Genomic DNA, 20,174 nt, shown 5'->3' with positions numbered 1-20,174 from the left:
AAGTTAGATTCTTTCAGCGATTCTGGCTTTGCCCTTAAGCGGTTTTCTCGCCGAAACCTCGGCATCTGGACTTTCAGGAATGTGTAATCTGTAATTTTAGGCCGTATAATCAGCTAGATGTCGCGTGGATATGGTTATGAGTTCCGTATGACTCCTATGCTTCTCGTATACCTATTCATAACCCATTCTTCCTTCAGTACATAAAGCTGCTTGATTCTCTTGGCATCGTAACATATATTCCAGCAAAGGCCGCACCTTTCCTTCTAGTAGTTGTTTGTCACGGCCATTCGCCACACCTCTCCTTCACCATGGCTACCGTATGCGCAACACAAACAACCCAGCGTCGCCGCCAAAGCATGGCGCCAGTGAATGATGCGCCTATAGAGATGAGCAACATGACCCCTTGCCAGATTGCTGCAGCCGCCAGAGATGGAAATTGTTTAAATCCGAACCCTCCATCGTTACCAGATTGGATGATCAAAGGGCGCCGGGGTTGGAGACGTATAGTCCAGAACTTCATTCCATCATGGGTATGCCTCCTTCTACAAATCAAAGCGAGAGAGGAGGACGCTTTCGTTTCGCTAACAGATCCATTAGTTCGCCGTGACTATGGGTACGGGCATTGTCAGCATACTTTTATATACCTTGTCGACAATGTACACCCGCTTCGAAACGCCATTGCGGATCCTTAGCATCGTGTGGTTTTTCGCCAACATCGTGCTTTTCACCACCTTCCTGGTTATCTCGGTTCTTCGACATGTGTTATATCCGGCAACTTGGACCTTAATGATTCAACACCCTGTTCAGAGTCTCTTCCTCGGCACCATTCCGATGGGCTTTGCCACGATAGTGAACATGTTCACACTCGTCTGCGTTCCATATCTGGGCGGAGCCAGTGCTCAGATTGCTTGGGCAATGTGGTGGATTGATGTCGTTGCAAGCGTTGCCTGCTGCTTCGGACTGCCATTCCAAATGTAGGTTATCTAGCAAGAAGCGAAGCTCATGACACTAATGTTCAAACAAGGATGACCAAACACCAAACCAAACACGAGACGATGACAGCAGCGTGGCTGCTTCCAGTGGTAGCGCCCATTGTTGCGGCTGCTTCGGGAGCCGTTGTTGCGTCTGTACTCCCAGATCCGCAGCACGCGCTTTGGACCATCATCACAAGCTATGTTCTGTGGGGAACCGGAGTTCCCCTCGCTTTCGTAGTGATTGTGATTTACTTCCACCGATTAGCCGTTTACAAGCTCCCGCCCCAAGAGGTCATTGTAAGCGTGTTTTTGCCTCTTGGCCCTATGGGACAAGGTAGCTATGGTCTAATGGCACTCGGAAAAGAAGCCATGCGGGTCTTCCCGTTGACCAATACCTTGCACCCCATGGCCGGTGACTTCCTCTTTGTCATGGGATTCGCTGCCGGACTCGTCATGTGGGGCTTTGGACTGGTATGGCTGTTCTTCGCCACGGCCTCTATCAGTCGTTCAAAATTCCCCTTCAATATGGGCTGGTGGGGTTTCACTTTCCCCTTAGGTGTTTTTGCTATGTCTACATTACATATTGGAGAGATATTGCCTTCGGAATTCTTTAGAGGACTCGGCACGGTAAGTTGTTGCCTCTTAAGTGCATTTCTATAAAGATCATACATACTAATTAAGACCAGACTTTTGCGGTTTGCGTGTTCCTTCTTTGGGTTTTGGTAGCGTCGGGAACCATTCGGAATGTTATATATGGCAACTTGTTCGCTGCGCCTTGCCTCAAGGAGGTCGAGAAGCTGAGCAAGCCACCACAGAATCAGGGAGCATGAAAGCATGCCCAGCACATGGAAAGAATAAAATAAATGCTAATAGGATAGGCGTCTCAGCCATCCAAATTAATGAAATGAATTCTAAATGATATTTGAATCTTGTTCTTGTGACCAAATACCCCTCCCCATGTCTAGATCCAGTACCAGGGAACAGTGACCACCCGGCTCAACAAAACATGAGCTACAACTCGCATCTTCCTTGAGGCATTACTTGAAATCATCACACATTTACACTTAAGTCTCATCTTCACCGCTTTTGAAGAACCCAACAGTCTGCAAGATGTCGGGACCTCTAATTGCCTCTTCCCTGCCCACGATGCCATCATCGAGCATTCAACCACGGCCTCAAATGCACCTCGAACGCCTATCCCGAAAGCTCAAACAAGCTTTCATGCCCATCACAGCACCGATCGCCGAATGGTTGCAAAGCAACAGGCCCATCCTAAGGAGAGACGTACCGTTCGGGACAGATCGACCGCAACTCCTTGGGAACCTCTGTCGTATGAAGATATACTTTTGTATATGTTTTATTTCCGATTTGATATGTGCAGTACTTCATCCCATCATAGTACGTGATCATCCATCGAAAAAGAGACTACCTCAATGCTATGAGCCCTGATCTCATCTCAAAACCTCCAGCACTAACCACCCTATAGCAACACTTCTATACCCTCAATTACATCAGCGAAACGCGCGCACCAGAAACATTGAAGAGCATTGTAACGATCTCCAAATCTTCCATCGTGTTAATGTCCTGTGGGACTTACGCCAAATACGAGATCAGGCGCCTCTACCTCCTGCAGTCTCATCGTACTGGATTGGTGCTGAACCAACTGTGGTTTCTCTTCGGAATGAGCTTGAGCATGTACAGCACGTTATGCTTCCTAGGTTTAATAATCATGAGGAGAGCGGATGCATTGTGGTGGGAGTATGTGCTGAGCACAAGCATAGTTTTGATATGGACGGTTATCATGCGATCGGATCTTAAGTGGATTGGGTGGGGGATGCCAGGTTTTCGGGCGGAGACTCGAGTCCCTTTGCATTCATGGTTTTAACACAGAGACGTGACTCTATAAGATGAAGTTTAGCATACGGTGGTTGATATCTTGGTAGAATGTTGCATTCGATGAATTATGAGGACTTTAGAGCTGGCTAATATATATACTTAATACGTAGGAGAACATGATTTGGCATAGTTTAATCTTTTAGTTTCCATTACGCCTTGCTCTTCCGCTTATTTCTTTATCGTACAACATGAGTTTGAAAGACCGCTATGATATGAAGACCCTATGATACTACCCCATCAATCCTTGGACTTGTTCCGAGCTCAAGTTACCGGTTCTTTGCTTCAAAGGTGGCCTCGCTCCACCTTTTGACGTGGACGCTGTACTGGATTTAGGTGCTGATTTTGCGGGTTTGCTCGAAGCGGTACTTGTAGTTCGGCTAGGACGTGGAGGCTTGTTCGCCTTTTGAGCCTCAACAGCAGCCTCTGCCTCAATGTTTTGCACCGCGCGTGATATGGCTACGCTATACCCGCCGAACCATTCACTCCAAGTTTGCTTTCCGTCATCACTCTTGACAACGGAACTCGAGTCCTCCCTCACTTTTGATGACTGTTTGGCCTTTGCTTTTGCATTTGGCGCTGACGATGGAGCCTTACTCTGCGATTGATTCTGAACGGCTTGAGAGGCCCGTCGCTGCTCAAGGAATGACTTTGCCACATTCTGAGCAGCCGTGACTCCACTTTGTATCGACTTGACATCTTTCATGCTGACGCTCGATGGTAGAGGGATACGATAGCTTCCAGTAAGCGTAACCTGTCGATCACCCGAGGTAACTGTATCTTCAACGCCAGGTTCATTGCGTGGTATTTCCTCAATGAACTCAGAATCGTCAGAGGTCGTCCTCCTTCTTCGAGGACGAGGGCTATAAGTCTCCAAATCTCGGCGTGCGTCCTCCAATTCACCTTCCAGGCGAACTAGCTCTTCGTCTGCCTCCTCCTCATCTTCAGCATTTGTAGTTCCCCCTATATCTGACAGCGTAGGGACTTGCTGGGATGAAACGGACTTCTTCTTGCCCCTTCGTCGTGGCGAGCGGCCACTGCGAGCATCGGCGGCGCCGCTATTGTACAGCTCCTCAACTTTGGCTTCCAGTCCGCGTACTCGAGATTTCAAAGCTTCAAGCTCGCTCGTTGCGGCCGATGATGCCGCATTATTTTGAATTTTGGGAGCATTAGTCGCAGATTCCGTGGGAGTTTGCGAGGCAGGCTCTCGGTTGAGCTTTCGTGGTCGTCGCCTTTGACGATGTGGACCCGTTGTGGATGTGGTGTTTGCCTCTTTCGATGGGGCGGTTGCTGCCGGTTTGGTAGGCGCATTTGAAGACATTTTCTCTTTATCTTTCAATTTAGCATGTGTGGTTTCAAGCACAATCCCACCCGCTGAACCTGCTCTCCCTTCGGGACCTGCAATGACGTCTTGCTCCTTCTTTCTTGGCTTACGTGACGTAGTTACAGGTCCTGGAGATTGTGTTGCAGTTGGCATTGAGAGTTTGGTCAAAACGAATAAAACCTCTCTCACCCCAATAGAGCAGTAGACAGAAGGTTAAAAAGTGCTTGAACGAAGTCGAGTTTATAAAAGTTGGATATGGGCAGACCATCATTGCGTAGTTGGTACATCGAGACTAAGCCGTTTTCGGAAATCGATCACCATGCACTGGAGATCCCCGCGTTCCAGACAAGCGGATTTAACTGGGCCTACCTGTGAACGACAAACCATACTCAGTGTGACCGACGCCATATTTGAGATTCACCAGTCTATATTCTAAGGGTTAAGTCTCACATTAGTTCAGCTAAAGAACGACTGATCTCTTTCGGCGATGACATCAGGCCGTCTCGCATCACCTCACAGTTAAAAGAACGAAAAGGGAACATAGAAAAACCACATTGCAATCTAGTGTATACATGCCCGAGCATAAGATGTCTAATTCAGTTCCCCTCTGACCTACAACTCTGACACGACATGTCCGCACCTCAACATACTCTGAGGATCGGACATTCTACACCACCAACCCCAGGCAAAGCGCAAGGATGAACTGTCCAATGTTTTCAAGGTGCCCAAAGAAAAGAGAGAAGATGTAGAACCATAACTTTTATGAGAGCAGGGATAGAAGAGAAGTACAATGGATGTTTTGAACATGTCGACATGGATCGCTCATTAATCGTATAGTGGAAATCGGAACCAGCATGACATGAGCTCCAAATTGAGCCGCTCTAACCAAGCCGAAAGTTTTACCTCGTACGTCGCATTCGATTGACGCCATAATCTCTGAAGAAGAAGCTGAGTACTCGGAATAGTGCTGCAATGTAACATTGTAAACACCGCCAATCGAATAATATGCACGATTCCACCGCCCGAAGACAGAGGCAAGCCTCAACATAAAAGAGTATTGTTCCGTTGCGCCGACATGGCATGACGCTACGAAACCCGGAAGATACAACCAACACAAGGAACAGGGGAGACAACGATAGTCGAGGCGAAAGACCACGCACACCTAAGAAGCAATGGCGCGCGAGGCATTTCCTCGACCTTTCCTCTTGTTGTCCTTCGCAGGGACAGTGCTCCAGCCGTCATCTTCGAGATTCTGGGTGGTAGAGCCTGCAGGGGCAGCTGGAGTGCTGGACTTGCGTCTCCAGGATCCTTCGCTCTTGGGTGGGTCGCGAACGACCTCCTTGGGCTTGACAGCCTTGTCCTGAACAATGTTCCCGTTTGCGGAGGGATCCACTGCATTGCCACCCTCTGGTGCCTCGTTATCCTCTCCTACACGCTGGAGAATCTCGACACCACGAGCAGTTTTCTCCTCTCCATTTTCGTTGGACTTCTCGGTAGATTCACCAGACTCTTTAGCGGCAGCCTTCTCAGCGGCATCCTTTGCCTTCTTCTCTTCTCGAGCCTTGTCATCTGCCTCTTTCTTCTGGCGGATCGCAAGCTGCCTCTTCTCCTCAATCTCTCTCTCGCGAGTGGCGGTATCAATGGGACGAGCAGCACCGAAGGGGTTAGACTTGGAGTCAATGGAGGCAGAGACCGGAGCAGGTTCGACCTCAGAAACAGTCCGCTTCTGCAGATTCAGCCTTGGGCGGGTAGCTGGTGCGGCAGCCTGAGGAGCAGGCGAAGAGGGTGTGCTAGCGTCGGGAGTGGCAGTGGGGGACTTCGCAGGAGCATCGGGACGCATCTTGGAACGCCATTGGTTATCAAGCTCTGGGGCTGTGGGCTGTCGCTCAAAGGCGGGCTTCTCCTGGAATTCGCGGCGCGGGGGGCGCGACCCGGAGCCCTCTCGGGCCTCACCCCAGGCGGGAGACTGTCGTCGCTCTGGTCTGGGACCATCATTGGTTCGGGCCCTTCCCTCCTCCCTTGGAGGCCCAGTTGGTGCAGCGGGTGAGAGGGGTCCCTTTCTTTCCCAGTTGCCAAAGTCACGGGACTTGCCATCACCTTCAAACGGAGGAGGTCGCCTGCGCTCGCCTCGCTCACTGCCAGCCTCCGAAGGAGCATCGAAGTTTCGGAATCCACCTCGATCAGATGTGCGGCGGCCTGGTAGGTCAGGAAGGGGTCCCTTTCGGGTCCAGTCAGACATGTCCTTGCTCTCTGCGCGGTCCTTAGCTGGATATGGTGTTAGTCAAATCAATCCTCATTGCGTTGGCTAATACTTACGAGGCTCGGCAACACTAACTCGGATGTTTCTACCCTGGAATTGTGTGCCAGACAGGTCGAGTGCCTTTTTCAGGCCATCAAGAGTTCCGAACTCAACATAGCCAAATCCCTTTGGCTTTCGCTCGAGCTTGTCCTCAACAATGCGAACGTTGGTGACTGCGCAGTCGGCAAAGAAGTCGTTGATGTCACCTTCAGTGGCGTCGAAAGACAAGTTTCCCAAATGAGCGGTATATGGGGGCTTCGAGGGGAGGGGAAGCTGTTCACGGACGGCATATCCGCGATCGTTGCGTTCACCTACAGAAAGTTAGTATAAAATATTCCGACATAATCATAATTCGGGTTCAGGAGTAGACTGACCACCAAATCCACGGTCAGAACCAAATCCGCCGCCGGAGGAGTTGAATGTACGCCTCTCGCCTCCGAAGCTGGCTCCACCTATGCCAGGTCAGTATATCACGGTCGACCGATTTTCACGAGCGTGCCGAACGCCTTCAGGGAATATTTACCTCCGCCACCTACAACAATTAGTATCTACGATCGACATTCGTTTTGTACGGGGGAGACTCACCACCAACGGGCATGTCCTCCATCTCGTCAGCCCATGATCCGAGCGCTACAACGTTGTCAGTGGAATTCCGTCGAGTTGGTGGGGAATGCATTTGGCGCATACATTGATCACCCAGAAAGTCCCCCAGGGACATCTTCTGGTTCTTCTTGGCGGGAGCTACGAGATTTCATAATTAGCCATATAGTTCAAGGTGTTAGGAGTGCGCGCCATCGTGAACTGCCCAGAGTCGCCGCGGGGCTGCTGGCGTGTGCGGCCTCCGCACGAAGGGAGTGCATACCCATGATTGCTAGACGCAGTCAACGCGCGGTAGAGAACTGCGCGCTGCCTGAGGATATACTGAGAGCTAGATATGCTCCCACAAATTTAACCTTGTGTAAGTGCTCGTGTAGCGTTGGGTATGTGGTGTGGTCAAACGTTGACCTCCTGCCGTGGAGAGAAAAAGTGGCCGTGCCCAGGTGAAGTTCGTTAACGAGTAGTGGCCCGCCATGAATGACTAAGCAGAATATCTCCGCTTACCGTTCGAAGATTTGTAGGGCGCAGTTTGAGAGCACTTGGAGTACATCAATTTATCAATTCCACGATACTATCCCGCTACATTATATTGTGGCAGTATCCCGTCACCAACCCTTAAATGCGATGACAACTGTGGGAAGATTGGACCGTAATCAGGTCACATATCCCAGCCATGTCGCCCAGCAAGCTGTCCAGATCGGAGGAGCAGCCTGTAAGTGACCCCTTTGTTTCAGCCTGTTTCCACTATGTTCATATTTCCGTCCCTCGTCCTTCTCAGATTTTCCATTGCTCTGGCTGCTCGTATCATACATTCTACACCGGCGGACTTAACAATCCTGGTGAACGAATTTTCATTGTACGCCAAGACATATCACGTGGATGCGGCTATTCACGCACATCTCCTATTTGGGATGGCTACCATAACCATGAGCCCCCGAGGATGATTTACGTCTCTCGGCTGTCTTTAACTTGACGGAAATACTTGTTGCTTGACTATTGATACTCAAGCATGAGTTTTTCCGTTGACTGATCCAGTCCATTGAATCTTCTGTACTCATGTCTATTCCCGCTCCTATATTACTTTCGATTAACCAGTATCTTCTATACTAACGGACCCAGCAATTCCTGGTTTTGTGATAGGTGCCTTCACTGGTACTCTACGTACATCAACTCCTATCCTTTTCTCCCTTGTCTCTGGCATCCAATGGTTTGCCCTAGGAACCACCTTCTGGGCCGTCAGGACCTCGGTGCTCAACCATGTCGGCCTTCAGAATTGGTGGAATTCCACTCGAGGTGCACCGATTTTACCACGGACCGATCTCTCTCCTTCCCACTCAGATAGACTCCGTGCCAGTACCATCTCTGGCGGAGTCACAGGTGCTGTCCTAGGAGCGCTCTTCCGGGGACCTCGAAACATCATTCCGGGAACCATCATGTTTACTTTATTCGGCTTCGGGGGCCAACATGCATATGACTTTCTGGATCAAAAAAATACCGAGCAGGTTCAGAAAGATGATGTCACGGAAGAGGGAGCCAAGGAGAAAGGAACTTGGTTACAAAGGGCAGCGAAGAGCAAATGGAGCCCGATGAAGGTGTTGAGTGACGAAGAATATCTGGAGATGATGAATGAGAAGGTTCTCAGTGTCGAGGCGGAGATCGCATTACTTGATGATAAGATCGAAGAGCTCAGAAAGCAACAGAAGGAGTTGGAGAAGTCGAAGCCATCTGAAAACGAAAAGAAATGAATTCACTCGAAACAAGAATTTCAAAGGGCTCGAACATGATATAAATAACAGAGTCATGTAACTATATATGTACATTATGTACTTCGCTTGGAGTACCTCCATCGACTGGCCAGGCCAATTGTAGTATAATGTGGACCTGCAGTTATACAACCATCCTTAGACACCCATGGAGTATTGTCATACGATGTCGTTGGCCCCCGAGTCAGCTAACAAACCGTGGCCTGGACCCATTTAAGAGCACACTGGACTGTTCCCAGGCCTTGCTGCCGCATTGCTCGGATTCGTCTGCCCACACCCATTCACACTTCCAAGCAGTGTATCATCAACAGCAGCGTTGTATGCGGCGCCACAATTTGCATCACTACCTTCACGTCAGCAGTGCCATCTTCAGCCACTTTTCAAGCCTTACCTCGCTCCGCCACTGGCATTATTGAACCACGAGCAGATATCATGCGAGAAGCAGTCCTGCGTATACGCATTACCCACCGCCGATCCTGAGCATCCGGCACCGCAGCGGCCGTTACAACTGTAGCTGTAGACACGGTCAGATCATTGATCATGAAAGGGAAATAAGATGTTGAACGTACTCTCCGCCATTGACGCTGTTGGTACCAAAATTACTTCCCACCGTGCCGGTCCAACGACATGTTTTTCCGGCAGAATTCGTCCATGTTGCTGTTGCTGTGGAGCCCACCTTGAGGCAAGTGACTGCACGCTTCTCAACGAGAGGAGTTGCAAGAGCTGCCACGGCAAGAAAAGCCGTAAGTGTGATAGTAGTCAATTGCATTTTGTAGACTGTATCTATACGGCTTGGACAAACGATAAAAATGAGAGGTGTAATTCGCGATGGTGACCAATGGTTAGAATATGGACATTGAGGCCTAGAAATACTTTGATATCTAAATAGCGTCCGCCCTTGATCATGGCAATCATTCTCATTCTGTTCACATTGCCGCGCCAAATGATATACAACTCATCTCTCCTCGTCTTCGGAGCGGATATATCTAACTTGATCGGTTTGAACGCATACATGTATCCACCACCTGCTACATCTTAGAGGCATAACCACCTTGGACAGTCTCGCTGAGATTCCTTCAAAAGGGTAAGCTCGCTCTCAAATTCTGCCATTCGCTCGGTGTAGAATCTACTCTCAGCAATTATAGAATCTCACCGCCGGGCATTGTCGAGATCGCGGCCCGATTAGATTAAGATGTCTTGTCGATTTGAGCCCAAGCCTTACCCGATCAACACCCAAATCCGGGGCTGTGCGATGCAGGGATTCGATGTTGTCATATTCATCTACCCCGCAAGTTCTGTACTTGTACCTCGTACCTTGCATCTCTTATTGTCAAGGTCTTCGATGGTATGGATCGTAAGCTACATTTCAGGACGATGTGTATTTGTGATTTTTCCTAATGTTCAACCCGTTCTGCTAGTCTGAGAGCATTATGATTGATCTTGTATCACGAGCACCAAGTGCATCGCAAACCATGATTATAATCATAGATATCTTCAAGATACAATGAATGGCAACCTCAAGAACTATCGTAGCATATGGTTCGACAGCATCACCTATGGTCAAGCTAATGGAAGTTTGCCGAGGCTCTACGCACACCACACTTGCCCGACCTGTTCTGTGGTGACTATTGCAACTTGTACCAGGTTGACAATGTTCCGTTGATAGGAAGGCGTTAACATTGTCCCGTCCTCAAAAGCCAATGCAATAATTGCCATTGCACATTGCCAAACATACATTTGAGCCGATTGATGATATAATTATTTCCCACAATGGATCTCTAGATTAACTTAACCCCATACCAAAAGTTCCACGATCACAGCAGCCAAGATGGCGTACATACATAGCCCCATATGCTTCCAAAGACAAAGACGAAGACTCCAGCCAAACTACCTAAAAACAGCGACGGAAAGCAATACTCTTCGAAATATCCCTTAATAATGGTCAATGAGTTTACATGCATCAAAACCCGCCATTCCAGAGAATAAACTTCCATAGTCCAAAAATAGACACCACGAACCCATGACCATCATCACCATCACCATCACCATCACCACCACAAAACACCCAACCAAACCCCAAACCCCACAAATAACCTCACCCATACCACAAAAACCTCAACCCCCTAAAACACACACACACACACACACACACACACACACACACACACACACATGAAAACCAGACAAGAACCCCAAACCGGCTGAACCACCCCAAGCTACACCAGAACCACACACACCAACGTTTCACAACCCATCCCAAACGAACCCCCTCAACCCCCTCTTTCCCAAAAATGGAAACTCCCCCCTTACCAGATCTGTAGTCCTCAAATGTCCCAAAACGGTGCGCCGCACTACTGTTCACCTGCATTCGTCCATGAATGAGGAGACGAACGGGGGTTGTGTTAGGAAGTGGTGGGGATGGATGTAGAGGGGAAGGGGAGAGTGGGGGGAGGGAAAAGCTTGATTCTATTTTTGACGATTGGTTGTCGCGGATGAACGTGCGAGCTTTGAGGGGAGAGACGTCGATGGTGGTGGGTATCTGGGCTTTTTTTCATGCGTTTATGTTGGGAAATCGAGTTGTGGGTTAAGACTTGATACCGTTTTTGGGTTCACGAGGTAGCAAGCATATATGGCAACAATAGGACCTGATTCGTATCGACCACGTAGGAAGAAATATCTGAAAAACAATATATTCAACCCATAAAAGTATAGCAACAACCATTCTACATCTTCTCCCTCCAAGCTTCCAAAATAACAAAGTCGTTTCGAGTATCCTCTTCGGTCACCCGACCACTGCTTCGAACCGTTCGTTCGATTGTTCGATTGCCCAGTTATTTCGATGTGACTGCGACTGTAGCTGTGTCAGAATACCCATTCCTTCCACGACTCGACTCGTACCATGCTTCATTCGTAGAACAGGCTGAATAATGAGGGGTTCTGGGTGCTGTCGGGTAAAGTTGTTAGTAAGTGGAATGTTCGATCTCGTGGTTTTCGAATGCTGAATTAGGGATACATTCTGTGGTTGGGTCCATGAGACGTATTGGTGAGCTAATTGTTATGCGTGTTGTTGGTTTCCCGTATAGATGGTTTTTGCTTGCGTCGTAAGTTATTTTGCGTTGGCATTAAATTCGGGTTGGTCTTTGCAATGTGATCTCCGCGGCCATTTGGGTCATGATAGTACAATAATAATTCATAGTTTGTCTTTCCGTTTCTTCCCCTAATCCTAAATGTCTCTAAGCTAGCTTTCTTGAATGGTTCGAGAGAAGTTGAGAGAGAATACAACAAAACAACATGCGTTTTGCTCCTCTTGCCAGCCGTACATATCTCCTTGAACAGAAAAGGTTCCGGATCCGTAGCGTTCCTCTTTCGCGGTTCTCCCTTTCATACAGAAGTAGTATGGACAACAACATTGGCGGAACCGCTATACGGTTCTGGCAATCCCTTGTAATCTGTTCGAATTTCCCCTTTCACAAAATGCGTGCACCAGTAATCTTCAGTAGAAACGCTGCAAGCCAGGCTAGAACGAAACCTCCTCTTTCCATTTTAGAACAATCCAACAACAATAAGAAAAGGCTGACTATGGCCGAAAGAAGATTTAAAGTAAGAAATGAAAAAGGCCGCTGATCGTGGTGGTCGGTCGTTTGAATGGTAATGAGTATAACGAAAAAAAAAGGTCGGACATAAAAAACATGAACATGATGTGATTCCCTGTTTTGAACCACCAACACCGGATAAATGCCGCACATTCGCGTGAAAAGGTTGTTGAACTATGGATCAGAGGCAGGTCTGTTGTGCTCTGACCAGTCGATCGCTATGTTCAGTCGTGCTTGGAATACGATTCAAGATTTTTATCCGTCAATTCCGCGGTTCGTAAGTCGATCTCAGTCTTCCATGTACTTCTCACATGTGAAGTCGGATCTGGAACCACAGGATCCTGGAACCAGCGTATATTTGCATGCAAATAGCCACATGAAATTTAAAAGGCGTTGTCCGAAGCAGGAAGGTCGGTATGGATTGCTCTACAATCCGGGCGTCCTTCCGTTCAGCGATCGTTGTCGCTGTGACTACGCTCAAAGTACACCACCAGGTAATTGGACTCCTCTGCTCTGGCTGTCCCAGCCAAATCCGCCTGGGCTCGGTGCTACACTTCTGATGTCGTTGCCACCAACGGTACTGACGTGTCCTTCTGCTGGGGCGGCGTGTTTCCGGAGCATGAACATAGGCTTTCGGCCTTCTTTGTCCAATTGTTTGAAAAGTATGAGGGGTCGTTCATTCAGACCTAGACAGCGCTCTTGATCACCATGGACAATGTAAAGGGCGTATTGTCGCCAATCTGCTGTAATGTTGTATTTCTTGAGTGCGACAGGAAGGACCTTGTGGCAGGGATCGTCGATCGATACACGGAAAGACTTGAATATCTCGACCTGGGGATTCGGCGTGCTTTGTTGATTGGAGTTTGCAGACAGTGGCGGGTTTTGGAGGCTGGAAGAATTCAGAGTCGAGCCGCCTGATAATGGCGGATCATCAGGCGTCGAAGCTGATTGTGCGGTGTTTCGTAGAGGTTGACGAGAAGACAGAGGAGCGGGTGTGTTGCGTTGGTCGCGGGATCGTTCCGAGGCAGCCGTGTTGTCGGTAGCCCAGGTGTTAGTTTCGTAGTCATGGCCGTTGCGCGGGTTGTATTGCCGGCTTTGGTTCTGAGCGTACGCGGGGGACGTTGGAGATGGTTGCGGGGGTTGCGAGGGCGACAGCTGAGGGCCACCGCTCATCGAAGCTGTGAGGTGTGAGGACGCTGCCAGAGCGGCTGCTGAAGGATCGAGAGAAGTGTTATCGACCAGCGTCCGACCCTCATGGATCGTGGGAGAAGGGTTCTTGGGCGCTGATCCAAGGAAAAGCTTCTTAGTGGAAAACTTACGAGACAAGCTACTTCCTGTCCGCGCTTGCTCCACCGGCGGCGAAGTAACATGCTCGTGTGGTGTCGGCAGAGGCTGGTGGCTTTCTTTCACCATCCGTACCACAGATAGCAGTTCTTCCCGTAGACGCCTGTTATCTTCCATGACGCGGGTGAGGTCATCCTTGAGGTGCCTGAGCTCGGACTCGGTCACCTGTATCCGCTCGTCGCGAGCTTGGACGACCTTGATCACTTTGGCGAAGTCATCTTGGGAGGGTGGTGCTTCTTGCGCTGTTGCGTCGGCGGCTAAGGCAAGGGGTCAGCTTGCGAGACTTAGGCGGCGGGGAGGCCAAGTTTCTTTGGGCACTTACACAATGGTACATAGTGATCAGGTTCTATGGGAAGGTTTTGCTTAACCTTTATCTCATAGACGGCTTTCAGGACGGTGAGTCGGTGCCCTACACTGCTGATGCCCAGTTCCTTGAGTTCTGCATGCTGCAGCTCGATGAGGACGTCGCCTGTTATGCCATGCTCTGCAACGACTTATTAGCGCTAGGCGATAGATGCCAGAATCCAAACCACTCGTACCTATGAAAGGCTGTGCATGCTTCTCCAAGCCTAGTTCTGCGATGAAGTCCGCCGTATCCCTCTCATCCCATTCCGTGATCAAATCGTGAGGGCTGCCCCTGCCATCTCTCGAATGTGTGAACGTAGTGGGAGTATGCTCGGCGCTTGCAACCTCGTCGTCTGTAGTTTCGCCGTCGTAGCCGACCTCAGAGGGTAGGGTTGGGCTCATGAGGTCGCGCTCGTGCTCGTCGTCGCCTTCGTAGTCCTCGCTGTAGTCTCGAGGTGTGCGGTAAGTTGCCATATCGTGGAGGAGGAAGAGCGGAGGCAGAGGATAAGGAGGAAGAGAAGAAGAGAGAAGGTGGCAGGTGACGTCGCCGGTCGGCGCGTGTTGGTCGTGTGGATGTGGGCAGAGTGAGGTTCGGAGGGCGCCAAGGCGTCAAGGACAGCTCTGGGGGAGGAGGGGAGGTGTATTAGAGGTTATCAGTCAGTGAGACTCAGTACACAGTAGGTAGAGGGTCGGTCGACAGATGTGTTCCAGGTACAGCAACGGTAGGAACGGTAGGGTACCTGTGTCGACACACTCGACGGTGGGTGGTGGGAACTTGGGAGGATGGGTAATGGTGGTGCCAGGCGCAGCGGGTCGGACGTGGCCCTGGCATCCGGCAGCGCTGCGGTGCGGTGCGTTGCGGTGGGTATGGTATTGGTATGGGTATTGGTATGAGCGTAGGCTTAGGCGTATTGTACAAGTACTGTATACTGTACAGAGTATACTGTACAGGCGTGAGCCTCTAATACCTAATTACCACACTCCTACCTATTGGGACCTAGGCGTGGGCGTTGTGACTTGTGAATCCAGGACCCTGCTGAGACGAAGCGAGATTGAACAGGCTCGTTTCGCGGGTATGGATCCGGTCAACGCTTGGGTCTGGAGGTGTCGGGCGCTTTGTATCGAGTATCAAGTTGCGAAGTGGGGAAACACCAGGCACACACACATACGCTCTCTCTCTTTCTTCCGAACACACTCGGAGGTTAGATAGATTGGGGAACCGAGTAGGGTGGGTGGGTTGTAGGCAGTTGGGTAGGATATGCGGTGGTGAGGCGAGGCGAGGCAAGTCAAGGAGGAGTCGAGGCGTGTATGCCTAGCTACAGGCCATCGAAATAGGATAATGGGATGGAACGAGATGGCACAGCACAGTTGAGCGAATGAGTGGTAGACTGTGATGATTCGGATGTATCTAGTCGGTCGATGGATGAGAGGAAAGAAAAGAAAAGAGGATGGAGGATGGAGGATACGGGAACAGATGAAGGAGTATGGAAGAGTAGATAGGGAGTGTAGTTGAAGACTGTAGGTACGGAATAGAAGAAGAGTACGCGCAGCCCTGCAGATGATAGTGAATGTCTTTGTGCGATGTGAGTGGCCGTTGATCGTTGGGTCGTGGTAGTGGTAGTGGTAGTGGTAGGGTAGGTTAGTTAGCTACCTAAGTAGGTAATTAGTTAGGTACTGAGATGTGAGGATGGTGGTGATGGATCATGAATGGATGGGCATCCTCAGGGCAAAGTCGGAGTTTGTACAGTATGTATTCGTAATATGTATGAAGTGTCCGTTGGCTGGAGTCCATCTGTCTTACAAGTAACTAACAGCGTATAGAATTACTCACTCCTTCTCGAATGTGCACCGTCCGTACGTGCAGATATACTGTGTAATGTACGTAGACCAACATACGTATTTACATACGTACATACTCGCACAGAGAGATATCGACGAAAACAATACAATAATACTCTATGTACGGAGTATCCGCAGTGACGCGGCTATTGGAGGCTCTGTGGCTTTTTCTCTACCAAGGCTATGTCAAGGGAGACCACAAGTAATTAGAAGAGACTTCTGCCAGACACAGCAAAACCCCTTGAAGATGAAGAGTATTACAGAGATTACAGAAATATATGTAGCACATCAAGACAAAGCATCAAGTCTTTGCAAGTGTGGCATAGTATCTACTTGTGTATGTATGTCCCCGGCTCCGGATGTGGGCACTCCCGCAGCCCAACAATAGATGGATGGCTCGCTGTGGCCTCACTTTGACGCCTTTAAACGTGGACTTACTCCGTAACTATACACACTTGGTCTTAAACTTGGATTTGACTCAGGATTAGCTAGCTCTAATAAATTGTGTGTTCTGTCGACAGGCTCTATGAATCAATGTCAACCACACAACATTCGTCCACGACTCGACTCCTATCGTCTCCAAACAACCCTAGAAAGGGGACTGCGCGACGCAGGGGCTGAAGAAGGGGACAAGAAATGTAGGAGCGGAAACAGATGAAGACTTGAGGTTGCATTATCAGGAAGTTCGCAATCAATCAAAGCGCACACGTTCCATTGCGATCAATGTATGATGGTAATGTCTTTCGCCATTCGTCCTCACAGTTACAGTGCGCCCCTGCTGTCTGTCCATTACTCGTCATTCGTTGCACTCTCCTCTTGGTATCGACATTAATATCGACCATTATTATGATGGACAACTAATCAGGTGGCCAGCAGCCTCGGATCTTGATTGAATGCCCCGAATATCATTCCTCCTGCAGACGTGCATCCTGCAGACTGAACTGACCGCTCGTATTGTACCATAGCTACCTACATACAGTGCGGAGTATTACATTGGCTAACTCTGCTTATTGTAGACGCTGGGATCGACATTACAGGAGTGGGAACTGAGCGAATTGACCGGACCCATCCACCAACTACATACAAACTTGCGCACTCACATACACATCAGGTCCATAGAATGCCGTCTTCCAGACTCCAGTACGACCAGTACGACCACCACCACCACCAATGATCTTGAGTTTTTCGTAGTCCTATTCTTGGAGCATCGAACTACCAATACAGGCATCGCTCCGGCGGCTGGCACTTCGATCAGGCGTTAAACTCAGTACCTAGCGAAACAACTAGCCGCTCTAGAAATCCGAAAGAGAGCCTACTTGTAAAACTAATGCCCTACTTGTACGAATGTGACTATTAACTGTTCACCGTGTAACGACGAACTACTGCGAGGATAGCCGATCTGATTCCTCGGTCAGCATTCTTCCCTTCCAAGGAGTCTGTCATCCTTTGGTCGTTTTGGAACACAGAGCACAACTCCGTAGAGGCGCCCCGGTCCACTGTGCAGTGCAGATCCCATCTCGACCCCCTCCACAATATACCGTTCATCCCAGTATTGTTGTGTGTTCCAACAGACGTTTGCCTGGCAAAAACTGGTCTCAATCCATCAACACAAATAGCGTAGGCACAGTAGGCCCAGCCCTAGGTACGCTACTGACCGGTCAGATCTCCCAAAGCACCCTCGCGCATCTCCACTCTACTCCAATAGTTTTCTTTCCAATATTCTTTCTTCCGATAATTGGCATCGATTTCATCCTTGGCGCATGGGAAGCTATCCATTCTGCCGGATTGATCAATCTTGGAAGAATCAGCATGGCATAAGGAGAACTTGCAGCAGAACGGTGCTACCGAGCAGTCCATTGGTGAATGGAGAGTAATATAATTTATCGTGTGACTCTTTCTGTGTAAGCAAATTACTCCGAACAGTATTTTCATTAATTACATATCTCACGCGCACGAGGTGACCATGTTCATTGTTCTTGATTCTTCAATCATCACGAGGATGTCCGAGAGGGACGCACGGAGCCCCCACGCCGCACAACCTCAGAACCTCACCTATAGAGAACTACCCTTCCCTTAACACTTACCATAGACAAGCAGCCGCTCCAAGCACAAGCACAAGCACAAGCCGAACAAGTAATTGCATATCTAAAGAATCCAGGAATCGGCTTCTATCGGTCATTAAACCTTTCCTCGTTCCGACGTCACTCTTCACAACTCTAGCCAGATATACACAACTCGCACAAAGCTCACCGCGCGCATCGGCCTGTAGACAATTGTGCATACATACCAAAGAGCATCCCTGCCAACGTAGCTTCGAAAGAGTCTCTGCCCGATATACCCGTTCGCCCATACAATCCAATATACCACCTCACCAACTCAATTCATCTACACATCAATCCGCACCTCTTCCGCTCGCCGATCGTCATTCCTCCCGTGCCTTGACCCCAGAACGACAAGAGCACGCGCATAACGCGAACATACCTACCTACCTACCTTATCCACATACACACGAACCGCGACCACATCACACCATGTCGAACGGAAGAGTGACGCTCAACTCGGCGCAAGCCCAACAGGAACTCACCCCCGAGCTGCGCAACGACATCTATTCCGCCCTCCTCTGCGGCACCGGCATCCGCAACATCGAATCCACCCTGAATCAGGAGCTGCAGCAATCCGGGTGGCTCGACAAGCTTAGGGGATATATGGTCCAGCAGCTGCGCGACGGCGAGGTGACCAGCGTCGATGAGTTGATGAGCAAGGTCATGGAGAAGCTCAGGGGCAATGATGCGGATGCCAATGGGACTACCAATGGCGTCAATGGTGTTAATGGACACGCTGATACCGAGGAGGTCGATTTGAAAATACCAGATAAGGTCTTGAAGGATGGCTCAAAGGTCGTGAGGCAAGAGTTGCAGCGTGTCTGCGAGGTCCGTTCTCTCGACGAGAAGTGAACCATGAACAAAGGCAATCTCAAAAAAAAAACTCAAAGAGCATGAAGGTTTCGGTCTACGAGGGACGACAGGCGCAGCAAGACAGTCATGCACGGAAGTTGAAAGGCAACCGCACATCAAGCGCGTGCTGTACGAGTATTCACACTGATATCCTTCGACGCATCCCGAATCGAACGACCTACCGCCGCCTACTTGATCTCGTTGAAGTATAAAGAAATTCCGATAGAGCGATCTATCGCTCATCTCCAATGCGCGGATCGAACGATAGAAGCACCAGAGCACAGCCCAGTTCATTCGCAACACGGCACAGTCACCAACATCAGTACATCGTAAGCTCAAACACTACATCGTCAAAACAGCCTTGCGCTCGGCACCACGAAACCATATTTGAACAACATACAGATGTTCTTGCGTTTTCTAGGAATAGCTCTTGACCTTCTCTACGCCACAGAAACAACCACACAAATCCACGCACTCAGGCTTGCAAGGCTCTCCAAGGGTTCCTTTTTGAAGCGCATGACATGGTTACCAGGGAAATAAAACGTTGGATGAAGAACTCAATCTCTGCATACATACATAGCTACAATAAAAAAACCAGAAAGAAGAAATGCAAATTTAAATTTGAATCTCCAAAACCATAGACCACACTACCGTGACCAAACCCTTCTAAACCACCAAACCCCACAATCAGCACCCAACAACTTCCCCTACCCTCGCCACAATCCAGTCCAATCCAGTCCAACCCAAGCAAAAACCAAACAGAGCAGAACAAGGCGGACAGAGAACGAGCAAAACGAAACCAAAAACCCCTCGTCTGACCAACCAACCAACCTCGCCTCACACACGCCACCGTCCTTCCTTCTCGCGCGAGAACGGGGAATACTTTTTACATTACCGCTCACAATCAACACTTTTGCTTTTGGACAATGAAGTAGTTAGACGAAGGGCTGTGAGTGGAAGGGGAGGGAAGGAAAAGTTTTGTATGGGATGTTTGTGGATGGGATGGGTATGAACGTAAAGGAAGATGAACTGATGGAGTTGGTGAGGAGTGAAGGGCGGCACAGGGAATGTACATCTTTGTGTAGAAACGATTAAATTCAATTTGTCATGGTTTCTTATTTGAGACGAAGTAGGTAATCGTTGGTCGTGATTGTGGACTTGACGCGTTTCATTATGAGTGAGAAACATGGAAAAACTAAACAAGATCAATCTGGACAATAATGGCGATCATACGTTTAAAAGTGCAAGG

The 20,174-nt window shown here is 49.3% G+C and overlaps 10 protein-coding genes across 10 annotated transcripts; 3 read left to right on the top strand and 7 right to left on the bottom strand.

Moving 5' to 3' along the window:
* The first annotated feature begins 3 nt into the window (after positions 1-3).
* Positions 4-1,884, top strand: BU24DRAFT_397968 (C4-dicarboxylate transporter/malic acid transport protein-like protein). Its single transcript, XM_033525366.1, has 4 exons — positions 4-530; positions 598-974; positions 1,025-1,601; positions 1,661-1,884. Exons 1-4 carry the CDS (start codon positions 309-311, stop codon positions 1,802-1,804), a joined length of 1,320 nt encoding a protein of 439 aa, XP_033379782.1. The 5' UTR covers positions 4-308; the 3' UTR covers positions 1,805-1,884.
* Positions 1,885-2,935: 1,051 nt separating this feature from the next.
* On the bottom strand, positions 2,936-4,418 carry BU24DRAFT_426526 (uncharacterized protein). Its single transcript, XM_033528992.1, has one exon. It carries the CDS (start codon positions 4,342-4,344, stop codon positions 3,100-3,102), a length of 1,245 nt encoding a protein of 414 aa, XP_033379781.1. The 5' UTR covers positions 4,345-4,418; the 3' UTR covers positions 2,936-3,099.
* Positions 4,419-5,353: 935 nt separating this feature from the next.
* On the bottom strand, positions 5,354-7,356 carry BU24DRAFT_413096 (uncharacterized protein; the record flags this gene model as incomplete). The annotated part of the gene is made up of 7 exons (XM_033526140.1): positions 5,354-6,456; positions 6,508-6,801; positions 6,865-6,942; positions 7,014-7,022; positions 7,076-7,120; positions 7,178-7,231; positions 7,353-7,356. The coding sequence occupies 7 exons, from the start codon at positions 7,354-7,356 to the stop codon at positions 5,354-5,356; spliced, it is 1,587 nt and encodes a 528-aa protein (XP_033379780.1).
* Positions 7,259-9,119, top strand: BU24DRAFT_281217 (uncharacterized protein). The gene is made up of 3 exons (XM_033522715.1): positions 7,259-7,448; positions 7,601-7,799; positions 8,207-9,119. Exons 2-3 carry the CDS (start codon positions 7,712-7,714, stop codon positions 8,830-8,832), a joined length of 714 nt encoding a protein of 237 aa, XP_033379779.1. The 5' UTR covers positions 7,259-7,448; positions 7,601-7,711; the 3' UTR covers positions 8,833-9,119.
* Positions 9,070-9,544, bottom strand: BU24DRAFT_329012 (uncharacterized protein; the record flags this gene model as incomplete). The annotated part of the gene is made up of 3 exons (XM_033523011.1): positions 9,070-9,193; positions 9,242-9,364; positions 9,420-9,544. Coding segments are annotated over 3 exons (372 nt in total), but the record flags the coding sequence as incomplete, so codon positions are not given.
* A 1,301-nt stretch (positions 9,545-10,845) lies between these two features.
* On the bottom strand, positions 10,846-11,313 carry BU24DRAFT_281158 (uncharacterized protein). The gene has a single exon (XM_033522714.1). The coding sequence runs from the start codon at positions 11,216-11,218 to the stop codon at positions 10,946-10,948; it is 273 nt and encodes a 90-aa protein (XP_033379777.1). The 5' UTR covers positions 11,219-11,313; the 3' UTR covers positions 10,846-10,945.
* A 1,384-nt stretch (positions 11,314-12,697) lies between these two features.
* BU24DRAFT_281142 (RA-domain-containing protein) lies at positions 12,698-14,719 on the bottom strand. The gene is made up of 3 exons (XM_033522713.1): positions 14,327-14,719; positions 14,110-14,271; positions 12,698-14,044 (listed from the first exon to the last, which is right to left on the bottom strand). Exons 1-3 carry the CDS (start codon positions 14,604-14,606, stop codon positions 12,921-12,923), a joined length of 1,566 nt encoding a protein of 521 aa, XP_033379776.1. The 5' UTR covers positions 14,607-14,719; the 3' UTR covers positions 12,698-12,920.
* A 2,220-nt stretch (positions 14,720-16,939) lies between these two features.
* Positions 16,940-17,531, bottom strand: BU24DRAFT_426519 (uncharacterized protein). Its single transcript, XM_033528991.1, has one exon. The coding sequence runs from the start codon at positions 17,514-17,516 to the stop codon at positions 17,325-17,327; it is 192 nt and encodes a 63-aa protein (XP_033379775.1). The 5' UTR covers positions 17,517-17,531; the 3' UTR covers positions 16,940-17,324.
* A 971-nt stretch (positions 17,532-18,502) lies between these two features.
* BU24DRAFT_466146 (uncharacterized protein) lies at positions 18,503-18,925 on the top strand (the record flags this gene model as incomplete). Its single annotated transcript, XM_033532336.1, has 1 exon — positions 18,503-18,925. The coding sequence occupies one exon, from the start codon at positions 18,503-18,505 to the stop codon at positions 18,923-18,925; it is 423 nt and encodes a 140-aa protein (XP_033379774.1).
* Positions 18,926-19,575: 650 nt separating this feature from the next.
* On the bottom strand, positions 19,576-20,065 carry BU24DRAFT_426517 (uncharacterized protein). Its single transcript, XM_033528990.1, has one exon. It carries the CDS (start codon positions 19,998-20,000, stop codon positions 19,830-19,832), a length of 171 nt encoding a protein of 56 aa, XP_033379773.1. The 5' UTR covers positions 20,001-20,065; the 3' UTR covers positions 19,576-19,829.
* Between the last annotated feature and the right edge of the window lie 109 nt (positions 20,066-20,174).

Source organism: Aaosphaeria arxii, assembly GCF_010015735.1.
Source record: "Aaosphaeria arxii CBS 175.79 unplaced genomic scaffold BU24scaffold_9, whole genome shotgun sequence".
Classification (NCBI taxonomy): domain Eukaryota; kingdom Fungi; phylum Ascomycota; class Dothideomycetes; order Pleosporales; genus Aaosphaeria; species Aaosphaeria arxii.
Note: the sequence above shows the minus strand (reverse complement) of the source record. Positions and strands in the feature narration are given on the sequence as shown.